General features: G+C 40.5%; 1 protein-coding gene across 4 annotated transcripts in view; it reads right to left on the reverse strand.

Moving 5' to 3' along the window:
- Positions 1-26,867, reverse strand: part of slit1a (slit homolog 1a (Drosophila)) — a 94,372-nt gene that overhangs the window by 18,527 nt on the left and 48,978 nt on the right. For all 4 annotated transcript variants that reach the window (XM_044136204.1, XM_044136205.1, XM_044136203.1 and 1 more), the window contains 16 exons: positions 24,798-24,869; positions 22,996-23,067; positions 21,885-21,956; positions 21,005-21,168; positions 14,431-14,578; positions 10,176-10,247; positions 7,757-7,828; positions 7,600-7,671; positions 7,289-7,432; positions 5,770-5,933; positions 4,898-4,921; positions 1,548-1,692; positions 1,380-1,454; positions 1,164-1,307; positions 936-1,079; positions 685-851 (listed from right to left, as the gene is read on the reverse strand). In XM_044136204.1, coding sequence (XP_043992139.1) covers positions 685-851; positions 936-1,079; positions 1,164-1,307; positions 1,380-1,454; positions 1,548-1,692; positions 4,898-4,921; positions 5,770-5,933; positions 7,289-7,432; positions 7,600-7,671; positions 7,757-7,828; positions 10,176-10,247; positions 14,431-14,578; positions 21,005-21,168; positions 21,885-21,956; positions 22,996-23,067; positions 24,798-24,869 — 1,751 coding nt within the window. The remainder of the gene's footprint in view (positions 1-684; positions 852-935; positions 1,080-1,163; positions 1,308-1,379; positions 1,455-1,547; positions 1,693-4,897; positions 4,922-5,769; positions 5,934-7,288; positions 7,433-7,599; positions 7,672-7,756; positions 7,829-10,175; positions 10,248-14,430; positions 14,579-21,004; positions 21,169-21,884; positions 21,957-22,995; positions 23,068-24,797; positions 24,870-26,867) is intronic.

A 26,867-nucleotide genomic window follows, 5' to 3' on the forward strand; every position in this document is an offset into this window, starting at 1 on the left:
TACTCAAAATAGAGGTAAAATTTTACAACAAGTTTCAATGTGTGATTACACTCCTGCCATAATGGATGAATTCGTTTTAAGGCTTTGTACACATTTTTACCAGGGGAATTATTAAAAGGGATGGCACCGTAGCTGAAAAACAAGACATCACAGTAAAAGCTGGTGGAGCCATGGAGAAAAGTAAAAAATGGAGAAGCAAAGCAGAGCAGGGGATGGGAGGACTCCCTAACGTGATATCGATCAACAGGAGCAAAGAATGGAAGTTGCCTGAGGCCCAAAGACAAGCCTAGCAGTCATTCAGGTGCAAATAGGCTGACTCGTCAATAAGACAAACAGCTCAATACTTTAACTGCACTCAGCGCTGGATCGACCAGCAGCGTAGGAACTGCTGAAGCAATCTACTCAGCAAACAAAAGAGTCACACAATAGTGGCCATTATTCAGGATGATTCCAGATACTTTTGACAGGTCTTGTTCAAAATTATTGTGGGAAGGAGGTAGATGTTAAAATCTTTAAGTCAAACCCCAGAAGTTAGCTAAACACAAAGTGAAGGATATCTATGATATTGGCAAAACATCTCTCCCTTCAAGAAGAGAAATTACTCAATATAGAGTAGAGAAGATGCTGTTGTAATTTGCATAGCAACTTACAGAAAAAGAAGCTAACTTAAAACATGGCACCCACCTTCCTCACAGCGAAAATCTGGCAGAGCTACATCCTGGAGGGGGATCTCCTTTAAGAAGGCCGGGCGCTGGCAGCGAGGGTTACCTGTCACAATCTTTCTGCTCCTCAGCCAATCACCAAGCCACGCCAACCGACAGTCGCAGTTGAAGGAGTTGGCCAAGAGGTTTCTGAAGCAATGATAGAGCAAAAGGGGTTCAGAGCACTAAGACCAGAAATGCCAGAACAAAACTATATATAACAAAGACTCTTACAGAGTGGAGAGAGTCTGCAGCGTGTCAAAGGCCCCAGGAGTAATGGTGGTCAGATGGTTGTCGTATAGAGACAGCAAACGGACGTTGTGAAGCCCCGTGAAACTGTCGTTGTGAACACAACTGATTTTGTTGTTCCTCAACATCCTACGAATATATCAAAAGCAAAAAGATCTATGAGCTGTTTTCATGGATTTTAATTGTTCGATTCCACATGGTTGTATTACTCACAGCATGCGAAGTCCCTCGAGGCCTCGGAACATCCCGCTTCGAACTGAGTCAATATGATTGGCTGTGAGGTGAAGCTCAAAGACGGACGATGCACCTTCAAAAGCTCCATCCTCAATCTCTGTGATCTTATTGTTACTCAGGTTACTGTGGTTAAAAAATGTCTATGTTACAATTACAGGTTCTATTTAGAGGATGATGATAAACACTTTTACTCACATTTTCTTGAGTTGGGAAAGGTTCTTAAACACACCGGTAGCCTCAAGAGTTGTTAGTTCATTATTGTTAAGGCGGCTGAAGAGGATGAGATATATTGTTTAAAAATGTCAACATTAAACACACCTTTCTCTCTGCAATCTCAAGGTAGCGGTGAAAGCAATTTCTTACAGTTCAGCTGTGGATGCAGGGATGTGCTCAGGGATCTTGGTGAGTTTCAGGTTGGAGCAGTCCACTACGTTGGACTCACAGCGACACTTGGGTGGACACACAGGATCAGTGTTGCAGACATTATTCAAATGGGTGTCTTCTGTACCTGAAGGAAATAATATATGAACATACTGTTACACTCAATGGACAACTCACTAGGTATGCTTGTTTAATGGCTTCTTCAAGTAAATGGTAAATTAGCCAATCCCATGACAGTAAAGCAATCCATTTAGGGATCTTGAATTGCTGATCTACTGGGTAAGGAAAAAGACTCTCTTGCAGAATACAATTTCTGCACACACAACACACCAAGCCTAGATATGAATAGGTGACAAGACCAGCAGCAGATGACCACACTGGGTGCCATGTCTGTTAGCTGTGAACAGAAAACTGAGGTTGTAGTTCCAACAGGATTAACAAAATTGGACAATAACAGCCTGGAGAAATATTGCTGTTAAATGTCGATTGCTCACAGTGAGATTTCATTGATGCGGTCTGAATTTGTCATGAAAGCATAGGTAGATCCTAAGTTGTATCAAGTGTTCAGGTTAGTGGCGGTGCAGTGATGCGGAAGATATTTTTGGGTTGTACTACTTTCTTAGTTCAACCTGATCATATTTTAAACACCAGATCTTACGTGAGTATTGTTATGACCACTCTGTACCCGTTTTGTAATGCCTATTTAAAAGTGGATCAGCAAGGTGTACCTAATAAACTGACTGGTGAGTAAACAACACAACCCTTATTTAAAATTCTTTCTCTATTTAGTGCATGGTCACATGCTCACTTTTTTGTACATGGTCCTGCTGTGATCTAAGCAGGACTCTTAGTGTAGAGACTCTTAGTGCTGTGTGTCTACGTCTCCAGAATGAGGACAAATAAATTGGGGGAGAGTTATTCCAAACAAACAACAGAGTGGAAGCAGTGGGGTAAAAAGAAAGTAGATCAGGGTGCTCAGATTCAGTGACGCAGAGCGCTAAAAAGGATGGATGTTGAGGGAAAGGTACGAAGGGAGTGAAGCTGAAAAGGCAAAAGGTCGAGACATTAAAGAAGGAAAAAAATGCATGTAACATGGGATTAATGAAAGAGAAATGCAAAGTGTGTTGGCTTAGAGAGACTTTATAAAGAAAGAGCAAGAGTGGAGCCGCAAAGGGAGTGTGTGATGTTTTGCTGAACCTCCTCTGTCTATGAATAGACGTTACGTGCCAAAAAGTGTGCTGCCGGTTACATCATGGATTCTTAATAATGGATCAGCACTGGGAGTTACTTAGAACAATGTGTCTGTGTCTCTGCAACTCTACATTGTGTCTCAGTGCAAATGCTCCATTTAGAGGGTACAGCCCAGGATTTTCTGTTGGTGTATTGCTTGGTGTGCCATTCTGTTTTGCAACAGTGCAAAAATATACAAGAGTTTAAAGATGACGTCAGTGGGACACCATGGGGAGCACAAACCACATTCGTGGACTGGAAAACCGTAAATAACCAGAACAAAATGATATGGTTGACTATCAACAAAAAAATCTACCCAAATAAAAGATGAAGGATTACAAACCACAGCCTAATTCTAAACCCTAATCAATGGCATTGAGAGAACTGCATTTAGGGAAACAAATTACACATCTTCCCTACATAAAGATTTTTTTCCATAATAGTGTCACTTCTCTATTGTGGCTAAGCAGAGGCTGCAGACAGATGTAGCAACACTAGTCATTAAGGAACTTTCTCTTGTTCCCCCAGACAACAGGAAAAGGCATTTCCTGCTCCAGAGGAAGCAATGAAAGTACAAGGAAAGGTCTTTGATCTTGAGGATGTGGAGGAGCCAGGGGAGATTTCGTTAGCCTGAGTCATCGTCAGCGTCACAAGTGCGTGGCAGCGACACTTTTACTGTTGGCAGATTTACACAAAAGTGCAGAGAGCAGTAGAATGAGTTTTTTTTCCCCGCTTGGAGACGCAAAATGACTCATCACTGGTTGTGTAGAAGTTCTCTTAACTCCCTGCAGTCTGGTTGTTTTTTTTATCAATGTGTTCTGCACTCATGGACTTTGTGTTTAGAGCTTGAATGTACAAGTGGTGGGGGATTTTGTTAACATTGATGGAGGGTGAAATTCTCATTAATCGCACTCCACTTTGATCTCTCCAGTGCTTTCAAAGTCCTCCCCATTTGTTCCGTAAGTCAGCTCAGAGCTTTATCTTAACTTTGCATACAAAGGCACATTCATTTACATACAGCGAGCTGTACTGGCATTGACAATGACTCACACAAGCATACGCAGCAAGATTAGCTCTCACAAACACAGACTTTGACACACATCACTGCTCCTCCAAGTTATTTTCTTGGAAATGTTCTGGTTAAGGAGTCCGGAAACATCCCCTAATAGGAATCTCCGAACTCTGGTGGGCTTTATTTGCTTTAGCTTTGCTGATACAGAGGGCACACTTTCTTTCTCCACTTTTCTCAGCTCTCTCTGTGACTTTTCCTTTTGTTAACTGTCCAAAAGCCAAAGCAAAGACACACTTCCTTTGGACCCAAACCGCTGTGACTGTTAGGAAAACAGACCCTATATTGAACATATGTGCTCGCTCATATTAATCATAGCTACAAGTCTGTATAGTTGAAACCAGATATTTACAAACACTACATGAAAGGAACTCTTAACTATAAAATAAATCGGTCCAATCGTTTCCATTGCTCCTGAAAGAACTGGTGTAACAGAATGGAGTTTGTAGGCCTACTTGCTTAAAAATACACTTTTTCAGCTCTGCCTACAAATTTTATATGGGACTGAGATCAGTATTTTGTGATGGCCACTTTTAAGAGGAAATATAATGCATTTTCAAGTAGTAACATGTTACTTTCATTTGTTATAAAAAAAATTCTGTATATATCAAATATAACTAAAGAAATTTGACATCGCACTTTGACGCCTGGAAACTTGACCTCTGTCTCTTTAAGATGCATCATTTTGTCATTATTATAAAAGCATCACTTTTCTTCCACTTCACTAAACTCACTGGAGTTTCTGACTGTAATGTGACAAACTGAAAGTTTAAGGGGCATAGATACGTCTACAAAGAAGAGTAGAAGACATGAACCAGAAGCAAAACACAAGGCGACTTCTTTATACATTATCCTTGTTTTGGTAAAGGTCTGGTAATTCCAGTGCTAAAGGAATCATTGCAAAATGACAAAAGTGCAACAGACGGATTTCATGAAAGGCAATGGAAAAAAACAACAACAATGATGTCACTACAAGGACCAAAGATTCACAGTGAGAAATAATGATAGGTGTGAAAATTTACAAGCAACTCACCTGGGATGACGTACTGCTCTTTGGCTGTGATGGAGGAAAAACAGAGGGACGGATGTCAGTGAGGTCAGATGTGCATAGCCGTGTCAATGCTATGCATCAAAACAGTCATATATAGATGTTATATATGACGGAACATGATCAAACAGTGAATCCAGTTTCTCCATATTGTTCATGGCAATATGGAGGAACTAGTGACAAAGTACAAAGGTGGTAAATATTATGCTGTTGCTAAGGAAGAGAGGCATGAAGGAAAAACAAGACAGTGAGAAAAAAAGGCACATGAAAGACAGGGCATTGTGAAAAAGGAAGGAAGGTGGGGGGACAATCAAAAGCAAAACATGGAATCCTTTTTTCACCAGATCCCGCCAAACAAACAAGTCTATAAAGAAGTGCTAAACCTCAGCAGTGCATGGTGCCAGGCAGCACAGTACAGTGCATAAACACAATAGTGGGCGCGAGGTGGGGGAGTCAGGAAGATGGAGGCAAAGTGAAAGAAACCTGAGCCTGATGATGGGCAGGTATTCAAATTCTAGCATCTACCCCCCCCTTGAACTGATCCCAACTCTCTGTGGTGTGCATGTAAAACCAGATTCTTGTTCTGGACATATAGGAACAGCGGAGAAAAATAATGCCAACCTTCTCAGCATAGTCTGACAAGAGAGACTGACTGAGGAGTACTAGCACAGACTTGGCAGCTCTAATAAACCGTTTTATAAGCAATGATCACAGATTAAATACCTAAATTACTGAGGGAAGCAACAAATTACTGTAGTCCCAGAATACTGAAGGTAAGAAAAAAGATGGAGAGCAGAGACAATAAAGCCAAAAAGGTAAAAAACCAGACATGTTTGGAGACGCAGCCGTGAGCTTACCGGAGCAGCGGAACTTCTTGCTCTTAATTTGTCCGATTCGTTTGTTTGCGAGGCGGCGTGGACTGGCACAGCGGGCGCCGCTGGTCTCGATCGGGTTGGAGCGGAGGTAGTCTGCAAGCCACTTCAGATTGCAGTCACAAATAAATGGGTTCTGTGCCAGGTGACTGGTGGAAGATAAGTTAGTACACAAAAACAGGATTAAATAGAAATAGAACATTTATGTGATATTTTGTGTAACTGAGTCCATTTATTTAGTAGTCAGCAGCACTACTGGCACTTCATATAAAGCTCAAAGTCACAGGGGTTCACATCCATAGTTTCCACTCTAAACAAGTGATTTATAATTTATAATTTTCACATGCCAACTGGTATATAGATTTTGAAGCGAAAAACCTTCTGAGACACTTAATGGAGCCTCTGAAGATAGGGTACCATAGAGCACAGTTATTAAAATCACTACTATAATTGAGATGACTTTAGTTTGACAAACTGGATAGTAAATTGTTGGCTGAATACATGCACTATCTGATATCCCTAAATAAAATGCAATACTACCAATTCCATTCAGAAGTCAGTTAGAAAGTAGTTTGCCTGGGTGTAATTCAATATTATTATGAATACAGATGTTCTGTGAAGGCCTCAGAGGTTTCTTATAGAACATTATTGAGAAAACAGCTTCATGAAGACCAAGGAACGCAGCAGACAGATCAAAGATAAAGTTAGGCAGAAATCCAAAGTAGGGTTAGGTTATAAAACAATATCCCGAGCTTTGAACATCTCACAGAGCAAAGTAATATTTCTTATGAACAGAGAAGTTGGTCAGAGTTCTAACACAGAGAAAAACCTGAAACAAATCTGTTTAAGGCAGATAAAGATTTGGGCCTGGGGCAGAAGTTAACCTTCCAGCAGGGCAACAGTCTTAAACAGTCGGCCAAAGCTAGAAAGGTTTAGAATGAAACAAGTTAATGTGCTATAATGATCTAGCCAAAGTATAGACAGAAACTTTATTAAAACTTGACTTGAAAACCTGCTGTTCACACATGAGTTTGAGCTATTCTGTAAAGACGAATTGGGAAAATGTTTTAGGATCTACACATGCAATACATGTGCTATATGTCCAAACGTGGATCAAAATACACAGTTTTCAATTTTCTTTTATAAACAAAAAAATATTTTAACATAAGATTTCATTTTTTCCCCTTCCTCTTTCTGACGATAATTTACTTTGTATTGATAAATTGTATAAAAACCCAATGAAATCCATTTTAAGTTGTGGTTTGTAACATGACAAACTAAAAAATTCAAGGGGTGTTGAAAGGCATGATACATTAGTTTGTTGATTTCCAGGATGCAGCATGTGCATGCTAAGAAAATAAATGTTTTTCACTTTACACTTTGTATTTCAGTTTCTGTGTAGGTGCACATTCCAGTAAGTAAACGACTCCTGTGTTGCCTCATGTTTTGTAGTAAAGGGCTGAGCATGAGTCAGAGTGAGTAAATCTGTTTGTGTTTGACTCACAGGGTTTGAATAGCTCGAAGTGAAGTGAAGGTGCCCTTGGCAAGAGTTTGGATCTTGTTATCATACAGCGATAGCAGGGAGAGATTTTGCAGATCCTGGAAGGCATTGGCACGAACGCAATGAATCTTATTGGCATTCAGCAGCCTAAAAAGGGAGAGGGAATAAGGGGAAAAAAAAAGAGAGAGGGAGGCAGCTTGTCAAAATGTCTCTGAATATACCTGAAAAAATCCAAGCAAAGTTTATTTGAAAGTCATTCCTGGTATTCAGTACGTCTGGAGAGTATCAGCAAAGTGCACAAGAATTCGACTTACAGCAGTTGCAAAGAGTAGAGGCCGTCAAACACACCCTTCGGCAGGTCGGTGATCTTATTTCCATACAGCACACTGAGGATTTGTGGCAAGCCTTTTAGACACAGTAAACTACAATCAAGCAGATTTTTATGCTCCAACTGAGCTTTGGACAACTTACAGGGAGTTGAGAGAGCGCAGGCCCTGGAAGGCATCAGGAGCTATCTCTGAGATCTGGTTGTTGCTCAGGTCACTGCATAGAAGAACAACAGAGTATCAGACATAGAACTGAGAACGATCAACAAAATTTTACCCACATAGAAAGGTTGCCAGATACTGAAGTGTAAACTGGATGAACATAAGTGCCAGCCCACTTCATAGCACTATTTATAAACAGAACCTTGCAGTTAATCTTAACATTTACTTGGATTATTTGTGGCATAACAAGCAAATCCTTCACTGTAATGTGTAAGAATGTGATGGCTGAGGGCTGAAGTCCAAAACAAGAAACAGTAGACTGCCTCGGGACATCACCAATTTTAATAGGATCCACAGGCCTCTCCCCACAGGATAACCACTAAGCCTCTGTACCAATGTGCGCCTGTCTGTGTGAGTAAACGCAAACGTAAATGAACAACAGTGGGAGAGAAAGGGAGAAAGACATATGGAGAAAGAGACTTAATGGAGTATGTAGATTCAACTCCAGACGACTTGATACCTTTGAAGGAAAATCGTCATGTGGTGAGGAGGGGGAATATTTTCTCATTTGGGGGTAACAGCTAAATAAGGAGCCATTTGTCTTTTTGCAAGTGCTGAGGTTTCCTGGAAATGAAATCAAAGTTTGGGGGCCAACATATGCAACGGTGTGTGTCTGTAAACTCAGACACTGTAGTGTTTGTGTATATGTCGGCTTGTGAGGGCTGTTTTAGCATCTCTGTCTACAGGAGTGGTTCATGTGTAGGTCATTCAAACTGAGGCAAGGTGGAAGGAAATGTGCGTGGGTGGCTTTACTGGCGAGAAGGCTAGCTGTGGCTGCAACTATGGAATGAAAATGCACATAAAACTCATGAATTAACCCTTTAAATATATAAATGATTTATTTTGCATTTCTTTCACATTTTGATGCACAGTTACTGTCTACACACTGTTTAGAGAGGAGTTGGACACAAACAGTAAGTAAGTGGACATAGCCAGGTGGATCAATACAGACATGTAGACATACAATGTAAAATACCGAATCAGCAGCTCTATCAGCAGTAGCAGGTTTGTTTAACAGAACAGATGGACAACACCATTTCTGATAAACTCTGGTTCAGGTTTCATTAAGTAAAAAAAAAATATTTGCATTCTAACTACAAACCCTTTGGGAAGATTTTTTTGGTACGTATTAATTAAGTGTTCTTTCCAAATATCTTTGATGTTAGGAAACTCATGACTGCAATCTCAATTACAATTCTTTTGCCATGTCCAGTTTCTTAAAACATATAACCAAGTGAAATTGAATTGAGCAGAAAACAGTAATGAACATTTTAAATGTGATTCACCCTTTCAGTATGTAGGACACAATGAAATCTTCCTGCAAAAACTGCTAATAGAAACCCAAGGAATGTTTCAGTTTTTTTTCCCTCTTGTCTTGTTACAACCGCAAACTTAATGAGAGATTTTATTAAAGATTATACATTGTAGACAAATGAATGAAACAGACTTGTGTAGTATTGTGATGTGACTTGGAAAGGTTATATGGTTTTTGACATTTTTTGCAAATAAAAATATGAAAAGTGTGATGTGCAAAATTGTTCAGCCCTCATGAGTCAGGTGGCTGTAAGCTCACAAAATTGGAAAATGTGTAATGGGAATAAATACTTCAGCAACATAAACTGTCAAGGATGTTTGGTTTGTCTCCACTAGGGCATAAAATACTATCAGCTTAAATGTTCACCATAATCCCTTTTCAGTTTGAACTGCAAAAACTTTCCTTTAACATTTCCCTGCACCTACAATAAAATTTGAGTCATTGCACACTGTCTCTTGGACTTAATTCACCTGATCTCATCCTGTCTCCGTCCCTGGAGTTGAGCTGTAAAATCATAAAGAATCTTTAAAAATAGGCAGAGAAACTCCTTGACCTTCCTCTTCCTCCATCTCCCTGCTGGTATGTAAGTCAGACCTCATGGTGTTGGAGGTTTGGCTGACTGGCTGGCGTTTGCTGGCAAGGTGACCAAACAGCTGGCTCAACCACCAACTTGACATTGTTCACTCCCAGAGAGAGCGAGAGGTTTCAGCCCTCATTCCAGCTCTTCCTTCATCCCCTCATCATCCCTCCAGCCAGGAACAGAGTGGACACAATGCTAGCCAGGGGAATACCAGCAGGCAGCGATGAAAAATGAGACCTGCTATTATGAACATGTACGACTGAAGCTAGCGCCACCCCAAGCCTGAGAACAGGACTACGTTCTCAAGCTGCAGACAAAATAGAAAGATAGCATTGTCCTTGGAAATGGGATGAGAGGACGGCCAATTGTTGCTCCTTTTTCCATCCACCAGAGTTTTGTTCCCATCTGTATTACTTAGCCCTGAGAGGAACGGTCTGCTGTACTTACATCCTGCGCAGTTTCTTGTAGGGAGAGAAGGTTCCAGGAGGAACAGACTTAATCCCGTTCTGCTCCAGACGTCTAGGAGGGAGAAGAGAAGAGAGGTGACACAATTAGCTAACCAAACAATAGCATTTTCCATGGCAACCGAGCTGAGTAATCACCTCTGACCCTTGGTGATTGGGCTGATTATATTAACGGAGATCTATTTCGCAGTTGTAATAGGTCCAGGCACACTGGAGTCATAACATCCACAGAACCAATAAACATTCTCAACACTAAAGAGATGTGGAAAAGGACTGGAGGGGGAAAGGCTCAATCTTGCTTTTCGTGAGGATGTTAAGGCCTTCAGCTATAAGACGTATATCTTTCTGATTTAACATTTACAGTTTCCAGCACGTATGAGCTCATGAAATCAATAATGATCTCACTTGTTCATGTGAACGCCGCTGCTATCCCTTGGGTGTTTGCAAAGTGTCCGCTGAAATCTTTGCAGTGGGGTAAAATATTACCTCTTTGAGTTTGCTTTTTTTATTTTTTTCCTTGTGTGAGCCCAGGAGAAGTTGACACTGACAGAATTTGACAAAGCTCACCATAAAACACCTGTCAGAGCTCAAAATTAATACACAGACAAACACACGCTTGGCCATCTAGAACAGACGGCAACAGGCTCTAATCAGCGTCAGATGGTCCCACAGAAACAGAATCTCCTAAACCCCATTAGCATGGGCATGCATGTGTTGTTTCGGGCTGCCGCTCAGGATCCAACTCAGCCCCCCAGAACAAATCTCAACTGAAGCTGGCAGAGGGCTGTTTATCTGCAGGTCAGTTCACAGCTTTTAAAACTGTCCTTACTGGGGTTTAGAAGGGCCCAGAGGAAGCCAGCTGCAGGCCTGTCTGGGTTGTTCTAGCTCTGCGCCTTCCTGCAGGGGGAACTGGCTGCAGACCAGCAGCACATGGGCCTGTATGAGCTGCGGTGGCCCCAAGGCTGCGAAGGCATCTAAACATCATTAGGCTGCTATTTGTCGCCACAGAAAAATGGGAAATATTCTTAAGTGTTCTGTAAGTTTGGAAGCAGATTTAACCGCCAGCTTCTTCAGTACTCAACGTCTTGGCGCAGAAGCGTTTCCCCATGATTTAATTAGTCATTTCGGATTTAACTACATGCCTCTCAGGCCTCTTGGATTGTGTTTTGTTTATGTCTACTCATGGGGGGGTAAATGTTTTGTTAGACTCTGGCCACAGTCATTTAGCATTTCTGAGCTTCCAACATTTTTCAATCAGGACTCTCCCCCCCCCCCCCTTCAAATGAGCATCCCTCGCCTATAGAGTGATATGGGAGCACAATTGGCATTCCTCGGATAACGGCGACTCGAGACCACAGATTCCTGCGGTGGACATGATCCCCCGTTCTGTTTTTGTCTGGCTGTCCCAGTATGAGTGGAGTGACAGCACTGTGGTTCCTCTGCCCTCAGCATGCAGCAGCATGTTGGACCAAGTGGCTTTAGCGCCTTCTCTCATCTACCAGTCTGTCTAACTGGTCCAAACCAGTCTGGCACTATGCACAAACGCGTTTCCGTGTCAGTGTACTAATGTCCCTCCATCCCATGGTATTCTGGGTGTGTTAACACATAGAAGACTGAATCCATTTGAGTCACACACCCTGACTCAATGTTCTAGCTTTCCCATTGTTGCTCTGTGCTGATCAATGTGAGCAAGCGACTGAATCCTTGCAATCGACAAAGAACCACCTTTTTTCCATTTGTTAAAGGGGAAAACAAGGAACAATCTCCCAGAGTCGCCTGCAGAAGGAAAATCAATGGTTCCCGTCCAATTTGTCAGCCTGAACACGTGTGTGACTGCCTGTGAGTTGGTGTTTGTGTCAATCCAATCAATGCTCTTCATCCTTTTCATCAGGATCTGAGCAGGGTTTTCATTATAGGGAAACACATTACGCCTCCGGGTATTCAACTAGTGTGTGCAGGAGTCAGAAATAAATGCAGGACCACAGCAGTGCAGATAAAAGGCAGAGGGAAAGTTTTATGGCAGAGCTTGTCAGAACAAACAGAGACTATGATGCATAATAATCCACTGTGGTGGTGTTTAGGCTTACCAGATCTCGTTTCACGAGAAAAAGAATAGAGAGAGCAGCTAGAAACCTCAGAGCCATAAACGCAACACTCATTAGGGTGGAGGAGAGGTGGGATTTGGGGGGGGGTCGCAATTTCTTAGATTTATACATAATGAGAGCAGCATGCACGCGTCTTTAGTGTGTACGCGATTTTGTGAGAGGCTCATTAACAAGGCATTAGGCCAGCCTCGATATGCAGTAACCTGCCAGGCTGTAACTGAAGCTGATTTTATAATGAACTTCAAGCACAGATCAAACCTGCTGCACTGAGTCACTGAACCGACCCCCCTGGCCACCCTAATGCTTTCCATTTTAATTCACTTTTACTGTGAATGCAGCTCCGTAAACTTGTCCTTAATGATTGGGCCTGATGCAAAAACAGCTGAAAAGATAGAGAAATCCACAGAGCAGAAAGTAAAGTAAAATAAAAAGCGTCCTGGGAATTCTGGCACAAAGGTAAAGGTTCTGATGGACAGGACAGAAGGAATGCACATGATATAAGTGCTTGTCTTGAAAACATAAATCAGAATATTGAAAGGTTTATATGGAGGGCAGATTTAAGTACCAATTACATACGAGGGGCTGGGAAAGTTTTAAAATGCCAGCGCTTATCTGCTGTGTAGAGAGCTCCCACCGTCTATAAAACCCCTGCATGATAAATTCATCTTTCAACTGTCTCCTTAACATTAGAGATGCTCACTGGTCACTGTGCTCACAGAACACACTGGTGCACAGTTTCTTGTAAAAGCATCCTGATAAAAGCATTAAAATGATAGAATTGTAAAGTGGAAAGATATATATATTTTTTCTACAACAAAAATATATTTGTGGTTTGTCTCTACCATCAAGAGTGTGAAGGTGTTCTCAAGATGTTTGTAGCCTCTAACTAACTTTTTATCAGGATTCCTTGTTGCTCAGCTGTATCCAGCTTCCCCATCAACTCTGACCAGATTCCCTGGCTCTGCTGAAGAAAAGCAACCCTTCATTATGATGCTTCCACCAAGATGCTTCACTGTCAACACAGTTTGTTCATAGCATTTTGCACAAAGGCCCAACGATTCGATTGTATTCTCCTCTGATTACTATTCTGATTAATGATCTACTTGTCTTTGCCTGGCCTGTCATTAGAGGTGAACGGTTTTGCCTTAGTAGGTTTGTTGGTAAAAATCCAAAAAAATGCATGGAATTTTGGGGGATTTAACCTGACTAAATAGCAAAAAAGTACAAGGATAAGTAAATAAATCTTTTGTTGTACTTGAGAAGACCGAAACCATGGAAAAACTTGATCTGGAATTTTTATGTTTTGTGGCTTGTGGAACATTATAAAGGTTGAAGCCAATTTCATGTGATCCTGAGAATCAAAATATAGACTTTCTACCCTATGACACAATAAATATAGTGGCAAAGCATAGGTGGGCTGCCTTTAGCATGGGAACCAACAGAGCTGTGAACATTTAATCGAAATGATCAAATTTAGCACACCAGTGCAGTAGAAATGGGTCAGGGTTGTTGGGGAACATGGGATCAGTGACTTTCACACTAGCTGAGTATTTATAAACACTCCCTCATGGGGAAGAAGAGACCTAGAAACTGCTCCTCAGAAGAACATGCAACATGCTGGCCAGATTCGTCCAGTACTTTTTAACACTGGGAATAAATCACAGTGTTGTGGGAGACTTCCACAATGCCAGTGGCATGAAATCGCTGATAAAGAGAGTAAAATGACTTATTTTAAAAGTTTAGTCATGCATTCCTGGGAATTACACTGCAGCATGTGGGCCGTGAAGAGTTAATGCCCAGACAGATGTAGGAGGACTGATAAACTGAAGGAGGGATGTTAGCAAAGGGCTCGCATGCGGTTCACAGCATTCTGAGCTGATAAGAGCTTGTGGTCTCAGTCTAGAGTTTCTGAGTGAATATTTCTGTCCGCACATGAGACTGATGTCCTGCCAACGTGCTGAAAAGTGAAACATTCACAAATACCAGAGGGATATAAGACAATGCAGATTATCAGAGAACCAAGTTTTCTTTACTTTGGTAAACTTTGTGTGATCATAACATGATGGTGTGCAAATTTGGTGGCATAGTTTGAGGTGGCCCCAGGATATCGACAAAAACAGACATTTTGCTCACATTTCCGACATGCTGTCAGGCAGATTGGCTGGAATGGCAGTTAGACCTTTCCCTCTGCAGTCCACAATGTTGTTGCTGCAGGTGCACATAGCAGGACAGGAGCCTCCACCAGTGCTGCACGGCTGCAAGCTGGAAGATTCCTGATGACCTGTAGACGAAAAATAGGAAATGGGAGTTAAATGGAAGCAAGTTTAAAAGGCGGTAAAATGTTTTTCTGTTTTTGTTTTTAGTGCTATTTAGTTACTTAGATCACAACTAAATTCTCTGGAAGTACAAAAAGGAAGAAAACGTTCCCACAGCATAAGGAAAGCCCCATTTTGCTTTTCTGATCCCTTTTTAACCTATTTCCTCATTTGTACACACATTGATGTAATCTATCCTAAAAGAGCTTCCTTCATCTGCCTAATGGAGATTTCTCCAAGAATAAAGTTTATTCATGTAAATATATTTGGCTCATTTTGGAAGGTTGTTCCAGTTAGAGCAAAATGTCACATGGATAGATGGTTTAAAACCATTTTACAAAAAAAAATTTAATAAAACTGAAAATGTGGGGGATGTCATTGTGTCTGGTCACCGACAATAGTCCCAACAAATCCAGTGCAAATAATTTTACAGTGTATATGGGAGGAAAATTATTAGTCTGACAGCCATTATGGTAAGAAAATCATAAGAAGACCTTTCAAAAAATTTTCCAGAAGTAAAGTGGAGGACACAGCAAGGAGTAAGATACTTTGGTCAATTGAGATCAGCTGTTTGATTCTTTGCCAACATTGTGTGACACATGCTCACAGTAAAATATGGCAATAGCAGTATCATGATGGGGGAATGAGGGAATTATTTAGTAAGGCTGGTTAAACCTGAAGAGACGATTTTGGAGCTTTATTAAAAAAAGCAATCCTGGAAGAGGCTGCAGAATTTGAAGACTGGGGTTCACCTTCTGAAATCCTTAAACCCGTTGTGAATCAGTCCAGTGACTTGAGAACTGAGGTTCACAATCAGTTCAACTGTTTTCCTAAGAGTAATGTGATACTTTGGTCCACAGAAAGACCTTCAGCTGTAATTGCAATCAAAATGGGTTCTCTAAAGTGTTCTTCCAGGAGAGCTGAATGCAAACACATGCCGCACTTATAAACAAAAAAGTTTTCAAATCTATTTGTTTTCCTTCTACAGTTCTGCACTGCTTTTTGTTGGTCTATCACAGAAAATACCAGAGAAATCCAGTTCAGTTTATGGATGTTATATAAAAAAAGAATTATGAAAATATTAGTTTATGTAAGGCACTGTACATTTATTGTTTATATTTATGCTATAGTTTTTTTCACTCACACTCCCAAAATCACTGATCCCAGTTCAAAGATCAAGTAAAGCTGTTTGTGACCAAAATAGATTTATCTCTTATCTGAGTATGTTATTTTAAGCGGTAAAAATAATAGACCGACTTACAGAGTGAAATCTACTGTTATAGGATAATATAAACACTTTTTATTCCAACATTTTTTCCAGCTTGCCATGTTTTCTTGTCTTCAGCTTTTTGTGCTCTTCTAGCTGAATTGCAAATATGCAAATGCACATTTCAACTACTCCCTGACATGGACAAAAGCAAATGAAACATGCTATATTTGACTTCATTTCAAAGTGGCAAAATCCTACTGAATCAGTGGGAAAGAAACTAGGTTACATATCAAAGTAGTGTGAAGTTGAAGTGACAAGTGAAGGCCTCCCAATAAAATCCATTAATCTCGCCTCAAAATCTTTCTCGAGAGTTTGTCTTCTCCTCCACGAGGAACTGATGCCGTTCTGCAGATTCAGCTTTTTCACAACCCCCATCAACTTCCATGTGTTCAAAAACACTTCAACTTTTTCATTTGCATACAGAGCACACAGCTCATCACGCCGTCTCTCCAGATACCTGTTCAAATAGCTACAGCAATGTCAGCGGTGCGGTGAAGAACGGCAGTCTGCGTTGCCAGAGTGTTGTTTTTTTTCAGCTGTGAGTGCACAGAATGTGAGCATAAAAGTCTAACCCAGATAAAATAAATAAAACAGACTTTTAAATGGCCTAATTTACACAGCATTACTAATCTGTGTGTCGGACTATAAATATTTAATTTGCTTCCTATCTATCACTCGGCTGGTGTTGGAAAGTGTTGCTGAGAGCAAAAGGAATGAGGGATTTACAGATGATAAATGGTGAAATATGTCAAAAGTCAGTGAAAGAAAAAAAGCGATAAGGCCAAAAATGTGTTCTCCAAGCACAGAAACATTATAAAATCCCATGAAAGTACTCACTCCCCCCACTGGACCAGTAGGTTGACGAGCAGTTTCTGATCAGACATCATCCATCAGGTAAATCCTAACAACCGCCAGACGAATGAATCAGGTGGGAGGGGGAAAAAAGCATCTCTAGACTGTGAATCAACAGAGGAAGATGTGATCTGAGGATGCATGATCTGGGATGGCAAAGGTTTGACAGATCTAGGATCGGATGTCGGGCGGAGGAAAACCTCCTTTCTTATCTAACATGGCATATCTGACAGGCCTGGGATCAGGGAGAGTGCAGAGCACAGCTGGAGCAGCCTTGACAATGACAGCTCACTGACAGGTATACCAGAGCAGACTGTTTCATGTTCGCTCCTCCCTGATTTTCTTACTGCCGTTTCCACATTATTTCATTCTTTCCCCTCTATCCATGTCCTGTTTTCTCTATTTTTAATCAGTCGTTTTTTTACCATCTAGGATCCCTTTCCATTATTTCCTTCCTCACTCCGTTTAGCACCTCAATTTCCCATCTCTCTCCAAGAGCACCTTTTCACCTTTCATCCATTTGCACAGGAGTCTATACGTTTAACCTACTATGCCTCATTTTCCCCACCATTTTCAAATATTATGACTTGCTTCTTACCATCTGTTTCGTCTCTCTCTTTTTTAGCGGGTCATTTCTTCTCTATTTCCTTCAGAAGAACCTTGAAATGATTTATTACCAACTGCTCAATTCAAACATAACATTTTTATTTCTTTCATTATTACCCTGGAGCAACAGCCAACCATTTTCTGTCATATAGCCTTGAGTTAACATAAGCTTTCTAGCTGTTGCTGTTTTAAAATAACAAAGCCCTGTTTTACAGTGACTGCTGTCTAACAAATCTGGTGGAACGTAGTCGTGAACCTACACCTACGCTAAAGAGGTTGGTCTGAGTGTGTGAGAAACTGTTGATGTGCTGGGTTTTCCACCCACAACCATCTCATCTCTCAGGTCCAAAAAAGAGAAACTGATGAGGATGAAAGTGCCCTGCTGATGTTAGAGGCCAGAAGAGAATGGAAATTAGAAAGACAAAAGTAGCTATAGCCACTCATGAAAACCAAGAGGTGCAGAATATCAATTCTGAACACGCAACAATTCAAAGCTTGAAGCAAATAGACTGCAGCTGAAGACCACACAAGTTGCTACTTCTGTCAGGTGAAAATAGGAAAAAGAAACAGCCACTCACACAAAATTGGACAACAACAGACTGTGGAAAACTTTAACTGATCTTTTGAGTCAGAAATGGTTGAAGACATCCCGTAAGCATGGATCCATCCTGACTAAAAGCATGTGGCAGAATATAGTTTTCACACACTTTTGGTCTTTTCTTACCAATTAAACATTGTTTTAGCACCAGGGCCTAACGAAGTATAGGCCACATCTGGATGTGACCACATCTGGATCGCTCCTTCCAACAGAATGATGTCACAAAGCTCAAAATTATATCAAATTGGCTCCTTAGCCTGACAGTGAGCATACTGTATGCTTATGACCTACATGGTCAAAAGATCTCAATTCAGCAGAGCGCCTTTGGTTAAGATTCACATCACAGAGCTGCACTGAATCAATCTCCAACAACTTTGTGAAGCCAACATTGTTAAATTCTCTGCAAATAATGACTTCTTACCTTAACAAACAGTTTGTTAGGGTGCTGTAATTTAGTCTTTTAAAGGTTTGGGCTCTCAAAAGGATCTGGAATCAACTAGAATTAGAATCGGCTGTTCAAATATTAAACTACATAATATAAAAGCACAGATTGGAAAATGGTCAAAAAATTCTGAGTGATGCCTCTCTAATTACATAAAATATTTTTTGGTCAGCAGCAGGAGAGCAAGGATAACTGCATTTGATCCCACAAAGTAAATGAGCTCCTATAAATGCCAGTCTACCTCCAAGATGTTTTTACTGCAAGTTTTATTTTTAAACCCCTATTTCTCACCTTGATTTAGTGCTTTGAAAATCTGCTCCCACAGCCGCCATAAATATTAGAATAATGCTCAAATCTGCCAAAGACGCTCAATGCATTTTTTCCCCATGATTTAAGCCTTTGTGCTGCAAACTTTAACAGGATTTTATAGATTACTGATCTATAAAATCAAATATTTTTTCCTAAACTTTTAAATGGCACACTACACAATACTGCCAATGTGAATTTACTAGGCAGTGATGCTCTCCAGCACAGAGACAGAAGGTGGATTACGTTGCTCCGACTGCGGGAGGATTTCATCATTTTTTTTTTTTTTACATCAATGAATAAAGCAGCACACCTACATTTTCATTCTCCCACTTCATGCCTCTCCTCTCCCTCATTTTCCTCCTTTCCTTGTTACATGGCGCCACCCCGCCCCAAATCCCCCGCAGGTGGCCTCGACTGGTCACAGTTTTGACTAAAGACACGCACAAACACATACTGTTGCAAAAAAAAAATAAAAGAAAATAAAATGCAAAGTGTGTGCCAGCGAGTCGGTCTCTAATGAGTCCGTCAGTGGGAGTTCAACTTCTGGTCACAATTTGGGAAAAAAAATATAAATAAATAAAAGAATGAAAGAATGTGTTTGGCTAAGTATTTATCTGCAAAGATGCATAATGTTGCACTGGTATATTATAATGTATTGAACTGTGTGTTTTGTCTAGATTTGAAGGTAAAGCTCAAAGAAAATCTTTCATCCCTGGGTGATCGACCACCTCTATGTGCGTATATGAAGTGCAGCTGCCCATTATGTAAAACCTGAACTTTTTGTTTCTATATCCCACTATAAATTTTCAAGTTCCAACTTTTCTATCTGAAATGGTAACACTCCCACGCTTTGAGTCTCTTTCCCTGGACGATGAATAGTTAATGATCTGTGTTGTCACGCTGTACGACTGCGTAAAAATCACAACCCATGGAGAGACAGGAACACACACACATACCCTCAGAGGTACACTCCCCCGCAAACACACACCCATGCAGACCCCTTGCAGCTGGAGTTACAAATGAGAAGGCCGAGTGAGGAGTGGAGGTTCTCATGGTGTTTTGCTATTGTTCAGATATGATAAAGCGAAATCACATCACGCCGCTCCTACATGCTCATGATCTCGTTCACATTTCAAGGAGGATACAAAGACTACGGAGCCAGGCAAATCATAAAAAGTAAATCCTTCAATAAATCTTTGACTGGCCAGAAAAAAAAAAAAGGGAGAGCCAATGACTGTGGGCAGTCTGGGCTCCAGCTGTGTGGCCATTTTCCTAACACTGCTGCTAGCTCGGTGGGATGCAGAAGCCTGGACTAGTAGAGAGCTGTGAGACTGTCCTGGTGCTGAGCGACTGTCAGGTGGCTGCCAGGTGAATACACACTGGCATAAAAACACAGGGTAGAGGAGGTAAATAGAAAACAGATGCTATTTTAAGATACTGTTTTGTCATGATTAATCTGAAGTACACACGAGTCACACGAGGGGCTCATAAACTTACTTCACTTTCAATTAAATAAAATAATGTTCGTAGAAAGTATTTATACCACTTTTTCACTTCATAACTACAAACTTAAATTTAGTCAAAGGAACTTTTTATGTGACGGAGCAACATAAAGCAGGGCATAACTGTGAAAACAAAGGAAAACGATAGTTGGTGTCCAAAACGCAGCTCAATTTCAGTAAGACTGGAAAACATTAAGACTTTAACATGTGGTTGGAATGGTCAGGGTAATGAGCAGAGGTATGAGCAGTGATACCAAAACTCCCATCATGCCAGAGCACCTTCCTCCGCATAATCGCTGTGTCTCCTACATGGTTGCAGCAAACTGCAAATTAGGATCTTTAACAATGTTTTTTTCTTCCAACTCTTCCAAAAACACCAGACTAACAGTCACCCCATCAATGGACTCTCCGTATCTGAGGCTCCTGCAGAGTTACCATGGATCCCTTGGCTTCCTCTCTGATTAGCTCTCTCCTTGCTGACTCTTTCTGTTCTGTTGTATAAAGTCTGTTCTGATCGTGTCTCAATCGGTTTGCAGTCGGACTGTACATGCATTTGTGTATTAAGATGAAAGACTGTAGCAACCAATATTGATGCTTAAAGCTCGATATTCTGGTTTAAACAGCAAAAAAAAAAAAACAAGATTACACTTTTAAGCTTTTATAATGATAACGATAATAATAATGTTGCAATAACATTCATAGCCGGTAATATTTTTTTCATATTTGTCACTCTACAATCAAAACATTTCAATCTATTTCATTAGGCTTTTATTTTAAAAAAAAAATCCACAGGTGAAGAATAAAACTTCTAACCTGAACAAGAGAATTCATGTTTCTGGACCTCTGCCACATTGAGTCCTCTGAGTTCTGGGGGTGAAGCACACTGGGTGAACAGGCCAATCGTTGGCCTCTGCCTGAGCCACTGGGACAGCCAGGCCAGGTGACAATCGCAGTTTAAGTTGTTGGAATGAAGTCGGCTGTAATGCAAAAAAAACACAAACAAACAAACAAACAATTAAAAATTATGATCAGTTAACATTTTTCATCACTGGCAGAAGAAAGAAATAACATAAAATGTGTCTGTTCTTTTCCACAAGTCATCACTTCCAGTCGCTTTGGGGCAAACACACTAAATGATATGCTATGTGGACAATTATAAATGGCTCATTCTAAAAAAGGCGACATTTCTAAATCCAGTGCTCCAAACACCGCATTCTTCCAAAGCAGCGCCTCTCCACAATAACTATCACTGCGATGTGGTGGTGGAGGCTAACTCGTGAACCCACGTGCGCAGAAACAGAAATCCCTAAAATGTTACCCCACTGGGAGTGAAGCAGACCGCAACGTCACCGCAAGGGCAGCAGAGTCACGGCTAGGAATAATTGTCTTAATTCAAGAATAATTTCAGATTTGGTAATCGCAGCACACAATAAGCTATTTGTGTCTGTCCAGGCCCGTTTTTGTCTTGACATGAATCACATAATGGCTCCTGGCTTTGCTAAACTCATTATTCTGTGCCGTTCAGTGGTTTTGGCAGAGAGCACTGCTTGGAATGACAGAGCTGTCAACCCCCACAGAGATTACATTCTGATTTTCTCTTCTTTGTCTGGATGTAGATGTGTAGATTATAATTATAGTTTAAATAATTCCTAAAAAAGAAAGAGATCATTCAAGTGGGACATTTGTGACTTACAAAGTTCGGAGTTTGGGCATGTGGTTGAAGCTGGAGACAGGAATGCTGCTGATGTTGTTGTTGTTCAGCGTTCTGCGGAAAGAAAGGAGCAAAGCAGTTTGATTGTCAGTAGAGTTGTTAAGACAAGCTTTCTCTTTTACATCTCATTAGATCTATGTCTAGTCCACCTTTTTTTGTCTTTCTGGGTCCCACTGGGAATATACCACCTCATTTCACACAGATGGGAAGCCCTTGCACCTCCTACACACACACACGCAGTCATGCATGCAAATATGCACACACTCTTATGAGTCTGATCACAAGCGTTATAAAGGTAGCATGCACACGCACACACACCCCCACACACATCTCTATAGAACCTGGGGCATCAGCTGCAGAGAGAGAATCGGGTCATTTCAATCTGCCTAATAACCTTTTGCTATTTTTCAACCTTCTCCTCCTGTCAACACCCGCTGTTCTCCTCCCCCCTACAAAATCCATCTGAATGACCCTCTCTGACCTTTTACACCATCATCAGAAGACTATCAATACTTTAATTAAGGCATGCAAGCAGCTTTCTGCATTTCGTCTTCTTTTACTACCTCCTTAATCCCACACAGCTGTCTTTAAACATCAGAATAAAAAGCTTTCAAGCGCGGTTGTTCCCCCCTTTTCACTGTTGGTCCGCATTGTTTAAGAAGGAGATCCCCAACAGAGGCTTGTAATTACACTTTGTTTTAAAGGACATGATTAACTAGATGTTGAAGATCAGCACGGACGGCTAATCTGGGTGTGTCTTTTGAACATGCCGATAAGAGGAGCCTCCCTCCCCTCGTCAGATGGCATGCTCTGGGCTAGATGGGCCGTTGGTGGAGGTGGGGCAGTGGGTGGGTTACTGGGTGTTAATGTGATGGAGTAGAACCCTGCTGTCAGCTGTGACTAAATGGAGCTTTATGTCACAAACCCCCTTTATAAAACCCGCAGGGGGCATTTTGGAATATTATGCGAAGCCAGTGCCATACGTATTAGTTGCGGTAATTAGCAAGACACAAAAATGTCTTAATTCAACTAAGTGCTTTAATAGGATAAGGCAGCGTTAAGCTAGGCAAATAGCATCAGATCAGGGACTTACAGTACTTCCAGGCCTCTCAGAGCTCTGAAGGCTCCATCCTCGACGCAGCTGATGTGGTTTTTATCCAGCTGCCTGTGGTGGAGAAACACAGAAGAGACATAATATTTACATCTCCCCACAGAGTACTTGTAATCATTGATACAGTAAGTTGTGCTCTAATGCACTATGGCTAATCAATACAGGTTCAGTCATCTCAGCTCATGTAATCCCCCAGAGGAGCAGACGTGAACATTAACGACTGTTTATGCACATCGATGCAAGTCATAAATCCATGTGAGCGCCTGTGTTTGTGCATAAACCCCATCAAAGATGTAAATCACAGCCGTCGTTGGGGAGGAAGTGAGTGGACTCAATCACTGAGACCTAGTCCACTGAATATGCATGCACACACCAGCAACCAGGCAATGCTTTACTCTCTTGATAGGCCATTAGGGTGACCAGATAAAATGTTAACACTCTGCAATTAAACTAAGTGAGTTGTGAACGGGGAGCACATATTTTCAGCTCACTTACTAGTAATTTAATTTGATGGATTTATCCAGTACTTTACCGACACTGGTGTCAAGATCTTTCAAAAATGAGTGCGTGCAGGGTAATTAATCTGTCAGTCATTAGCAAAACAGCCATACAATTTAAGATATTTGTTAACATTCAGTTGATGCTACACACTTGTAATATAAATTCCTACTACATGTGTGTACATACATATGAATAGAAAGACACATAACCTGCTTATACACAAAAATTACTTCTATTTCCTCCCTGAAATGATCTTTTGTTATAAATTGTGCTAATCACACACAGATCAGAAGCAAAAGACCATGTAAGAGAAGCTGGCTGATATTGATAAGAGTGTATCATTATCCAATAACTATTGTACTGATATATGCTGTAAGGCCACTCAGTGAAGAAGAAGCCATTACTCAACAAACAACATAAAATACGATTACAGTTTGCAAAGGCATCCATGGAAAACAACTGTAGTTTTTGAAGAAACATCCTGTGTTCGGATGAAACAAAATAGGAAACAGTCATAATAACTGTTGTCACATATGATGGAAAAAGTGATTGGCTTGCAGGAGGAACTGCTTCTATTTACACAAAACCATCATCATCATGAGGTAAAAACATGTGGACTCTCAAGACATCAAAAAGGAAGTTAAAGCTTTTGACCAAGTGAGACTTTTAATTTGATGGTTACTTTAAGCACACCACAAAATCAACCAGGTTTAAGAAGAAAATGAATGTTTTGGAGAGACCAACACAAAGTCTCAGTCCAATAGAAAAGACTTACAAATGTGTGTGTGTGTGTGAGCGCATGGGAGTACACAAACCCAACACGAAGGACATGAATGTGAACTCCTGAATTTGAAGTTTGCTCAATAGTATGACATTGAGCGAATAATTTTAATTTTACCAATATTATAATATCCAAATATTACATTCGGAACACTATATCAGCTGAGCTTTTTATGCTCCTTAGTTGTAAATACCCCACAAACCAAACAACTTTGTTCAAAAGTTGTAAGCCTATGTGATCCATCATAATCCTCATATCAATATCATTTCCAGCACTTTGTTAAATAAATAAATAAATACTCCCATAAAATGTGATGCAAGTCCAGCATATTATCAGTCAACAAAAGCTCTTGAAACTAAATTATGTTTCTTATGTGTCTTAAAGTGTAATCTTTTGTTTTGGTGAATGACGGTGTGGTTATTCAATCAGTGAATTAACTTGTATGTTGAACATACAAAAATAATTGTTAATTTAAAAAGAAATGAACACCTCTAGTACTCACAGGTTTTTGATGTCTGTAGCTCCTCTGAATGCTTTTCGGGGGATAGATTGGATGAAGTTCTCACTGAGATCACTGTGAAAAAAAACAACAACAAAAAAACAGGTATGTTTAACACCTACAGTAAAGGTTTGCCTCAAGTGGTTCCTGAAGTCCAACAGAATGAGGCCACAATGTTTTTACAACTTGTTGTGCGAAAGTTCCTCTTGTGTGTTTTTAAGCGGGCATCTCAACAAACCACTTTTACTCTCTGAATAGCATTCTCCAGCTTTTAACTCCATCATCAGTGAGGTACTGAAAGCTAAGTGCAACAATTTCTCCCCCACGGTGTGCCTAACTACCCCGTGGTGTGGTCTCTGCACGCAGAGCTCTGCTCACACTGGAGGGGTATTTTATGGTGGTGTTATTCAGTGTTCCTCCATGTTATGATATGTTTAAGCTGGATGTAGTTTGAGGCTTAATGTCTGCCTGCACACAGACTAAACAGAGACAACAGGGCAGTGGCCTGTGCGGGGTTCTTTCAAGGTCCAGTAGGATGAACCTTTCAGGACACAGAGCCAACCATAGTTTTCGAGTTAGTTGGTGGGTTTTTATGTCCTTGACATCAGGTAGAAGTCAAGAATTTGAAAAGAATTATGTGGAAAGAAAAGGAAAATAAAAGAAGAGAGATGAAAAATCAAGCCAATATGTGTTTAACAAACAGATCCTTTTTGTCTGTCTCACACATACTTTGCAATGCTGTCAGAGAGGCTCCTGCCCCGACGAAGGTTCTCCCACAGATCCAAAACAGCACTTCTGGTCACCCACAGAGAAACTACAACCCAGCCCCAGAATCTGTGTAACCACACCATACCACTATTATAAATATAACTTTGTTAATTCCCACTAACTGTTCATGAGCACCACAGGATACGACGTTATGGAACAATAACATTCTGCCCCCGCCGTCTATGAGTCAGGCATTATTTCAATGGGACTCACAACGGGGAGTTAAACCCTACCACAGCAGAGTAGTTGAGTGATGTACCTAGTAAATGAAATATTTTCTTTTATGTATAGCACCACACAAGTTGTAAAAAAGAACCAAAAATTTAACTGGAATCTGTTTTAAATTTAAGAAGAAAATTTCTGAAACTGGGCCCCATTATGAATATGGATTATTTAAAAAACTATAGATATTTAAGAAAAAAATATAGATATTTAATTGTAATTACAATATATAAGACATTTTTACACTTAAACAGAACAAAGTCAGTTGACCAAAGTGCTGAATATGTAAATGTAATATAGGACTGTGCAACAAACTATTTATTCTCAATGTAAAGAATGTTATTATTCCATTGCAAACCATCACAAAAGTATATTTCTGTTCTTCTCGGATCTGTTTTTAATGAGTAGGAAGTTAATATGATGGTTTAAATGTAAAGAGAACTTAGCTGTTGTACAGAATCAACTGATTTTAAAATATTAACTCTCAATTTTGTAGTAATTTTGCCTCTTTTTAAATACTAACAGTTTTGCAGCAACTGCCCTCAGACACGTGTAGCGTGATCTCCCCTGTGTTTCTAATCTAAATAATTTTGATATCTGACAGGAAGCCTAGGAAAAATAATGATGCTTCTTTGATGTTCTTATAAAATAATCAAAAATCAGAAAACTCTACGATTTGCCAGATAATGCCCCAAGTACAAAAACTGTTCATGTTATCTTACTGGAAAGCTTTGGATTAGGAATGTACTGCTCGGCTTTTCTTCTTTGGCAATGATGAAAGTTGAATCATTCTGGTTCAATGTTTTCAGTATTGTTGCCTAACAAAGAAAACTTTTTCACAAAATCTTGAAGTGGGTCAGCACTGGTGAAATGCCAGATGCCATGGTTGGTACATGCATAAAGAATCCAGAGAGAGAAGATGAGACAAGGTCGAGACGCTGTGATGCAAGACAGGACAGGAAGGCTCTGATCATATGAATACAATGCTATGTGTGTAAGCAGTAAAAAATGAAAGTTCTTGGGTGGACTCCGCACACTAAAAACCCATAATCCTATTAGTACGCTCTAATAGGATTGGCAGGA

This window comes from Gambusia affinis, linkage group LG13 (genome assembly GCF_019740435.1).
Source record: "Gambusia affinis linkage group LG13, SWU_Gaff_1.0, whole genome shotgun sequence".
NCBI lineage: Eukaryota > Metazoa > Chordata > Actinopteri > Cyprinodontiformes > Poeciliidae > Gambusia > Gambusia affinis.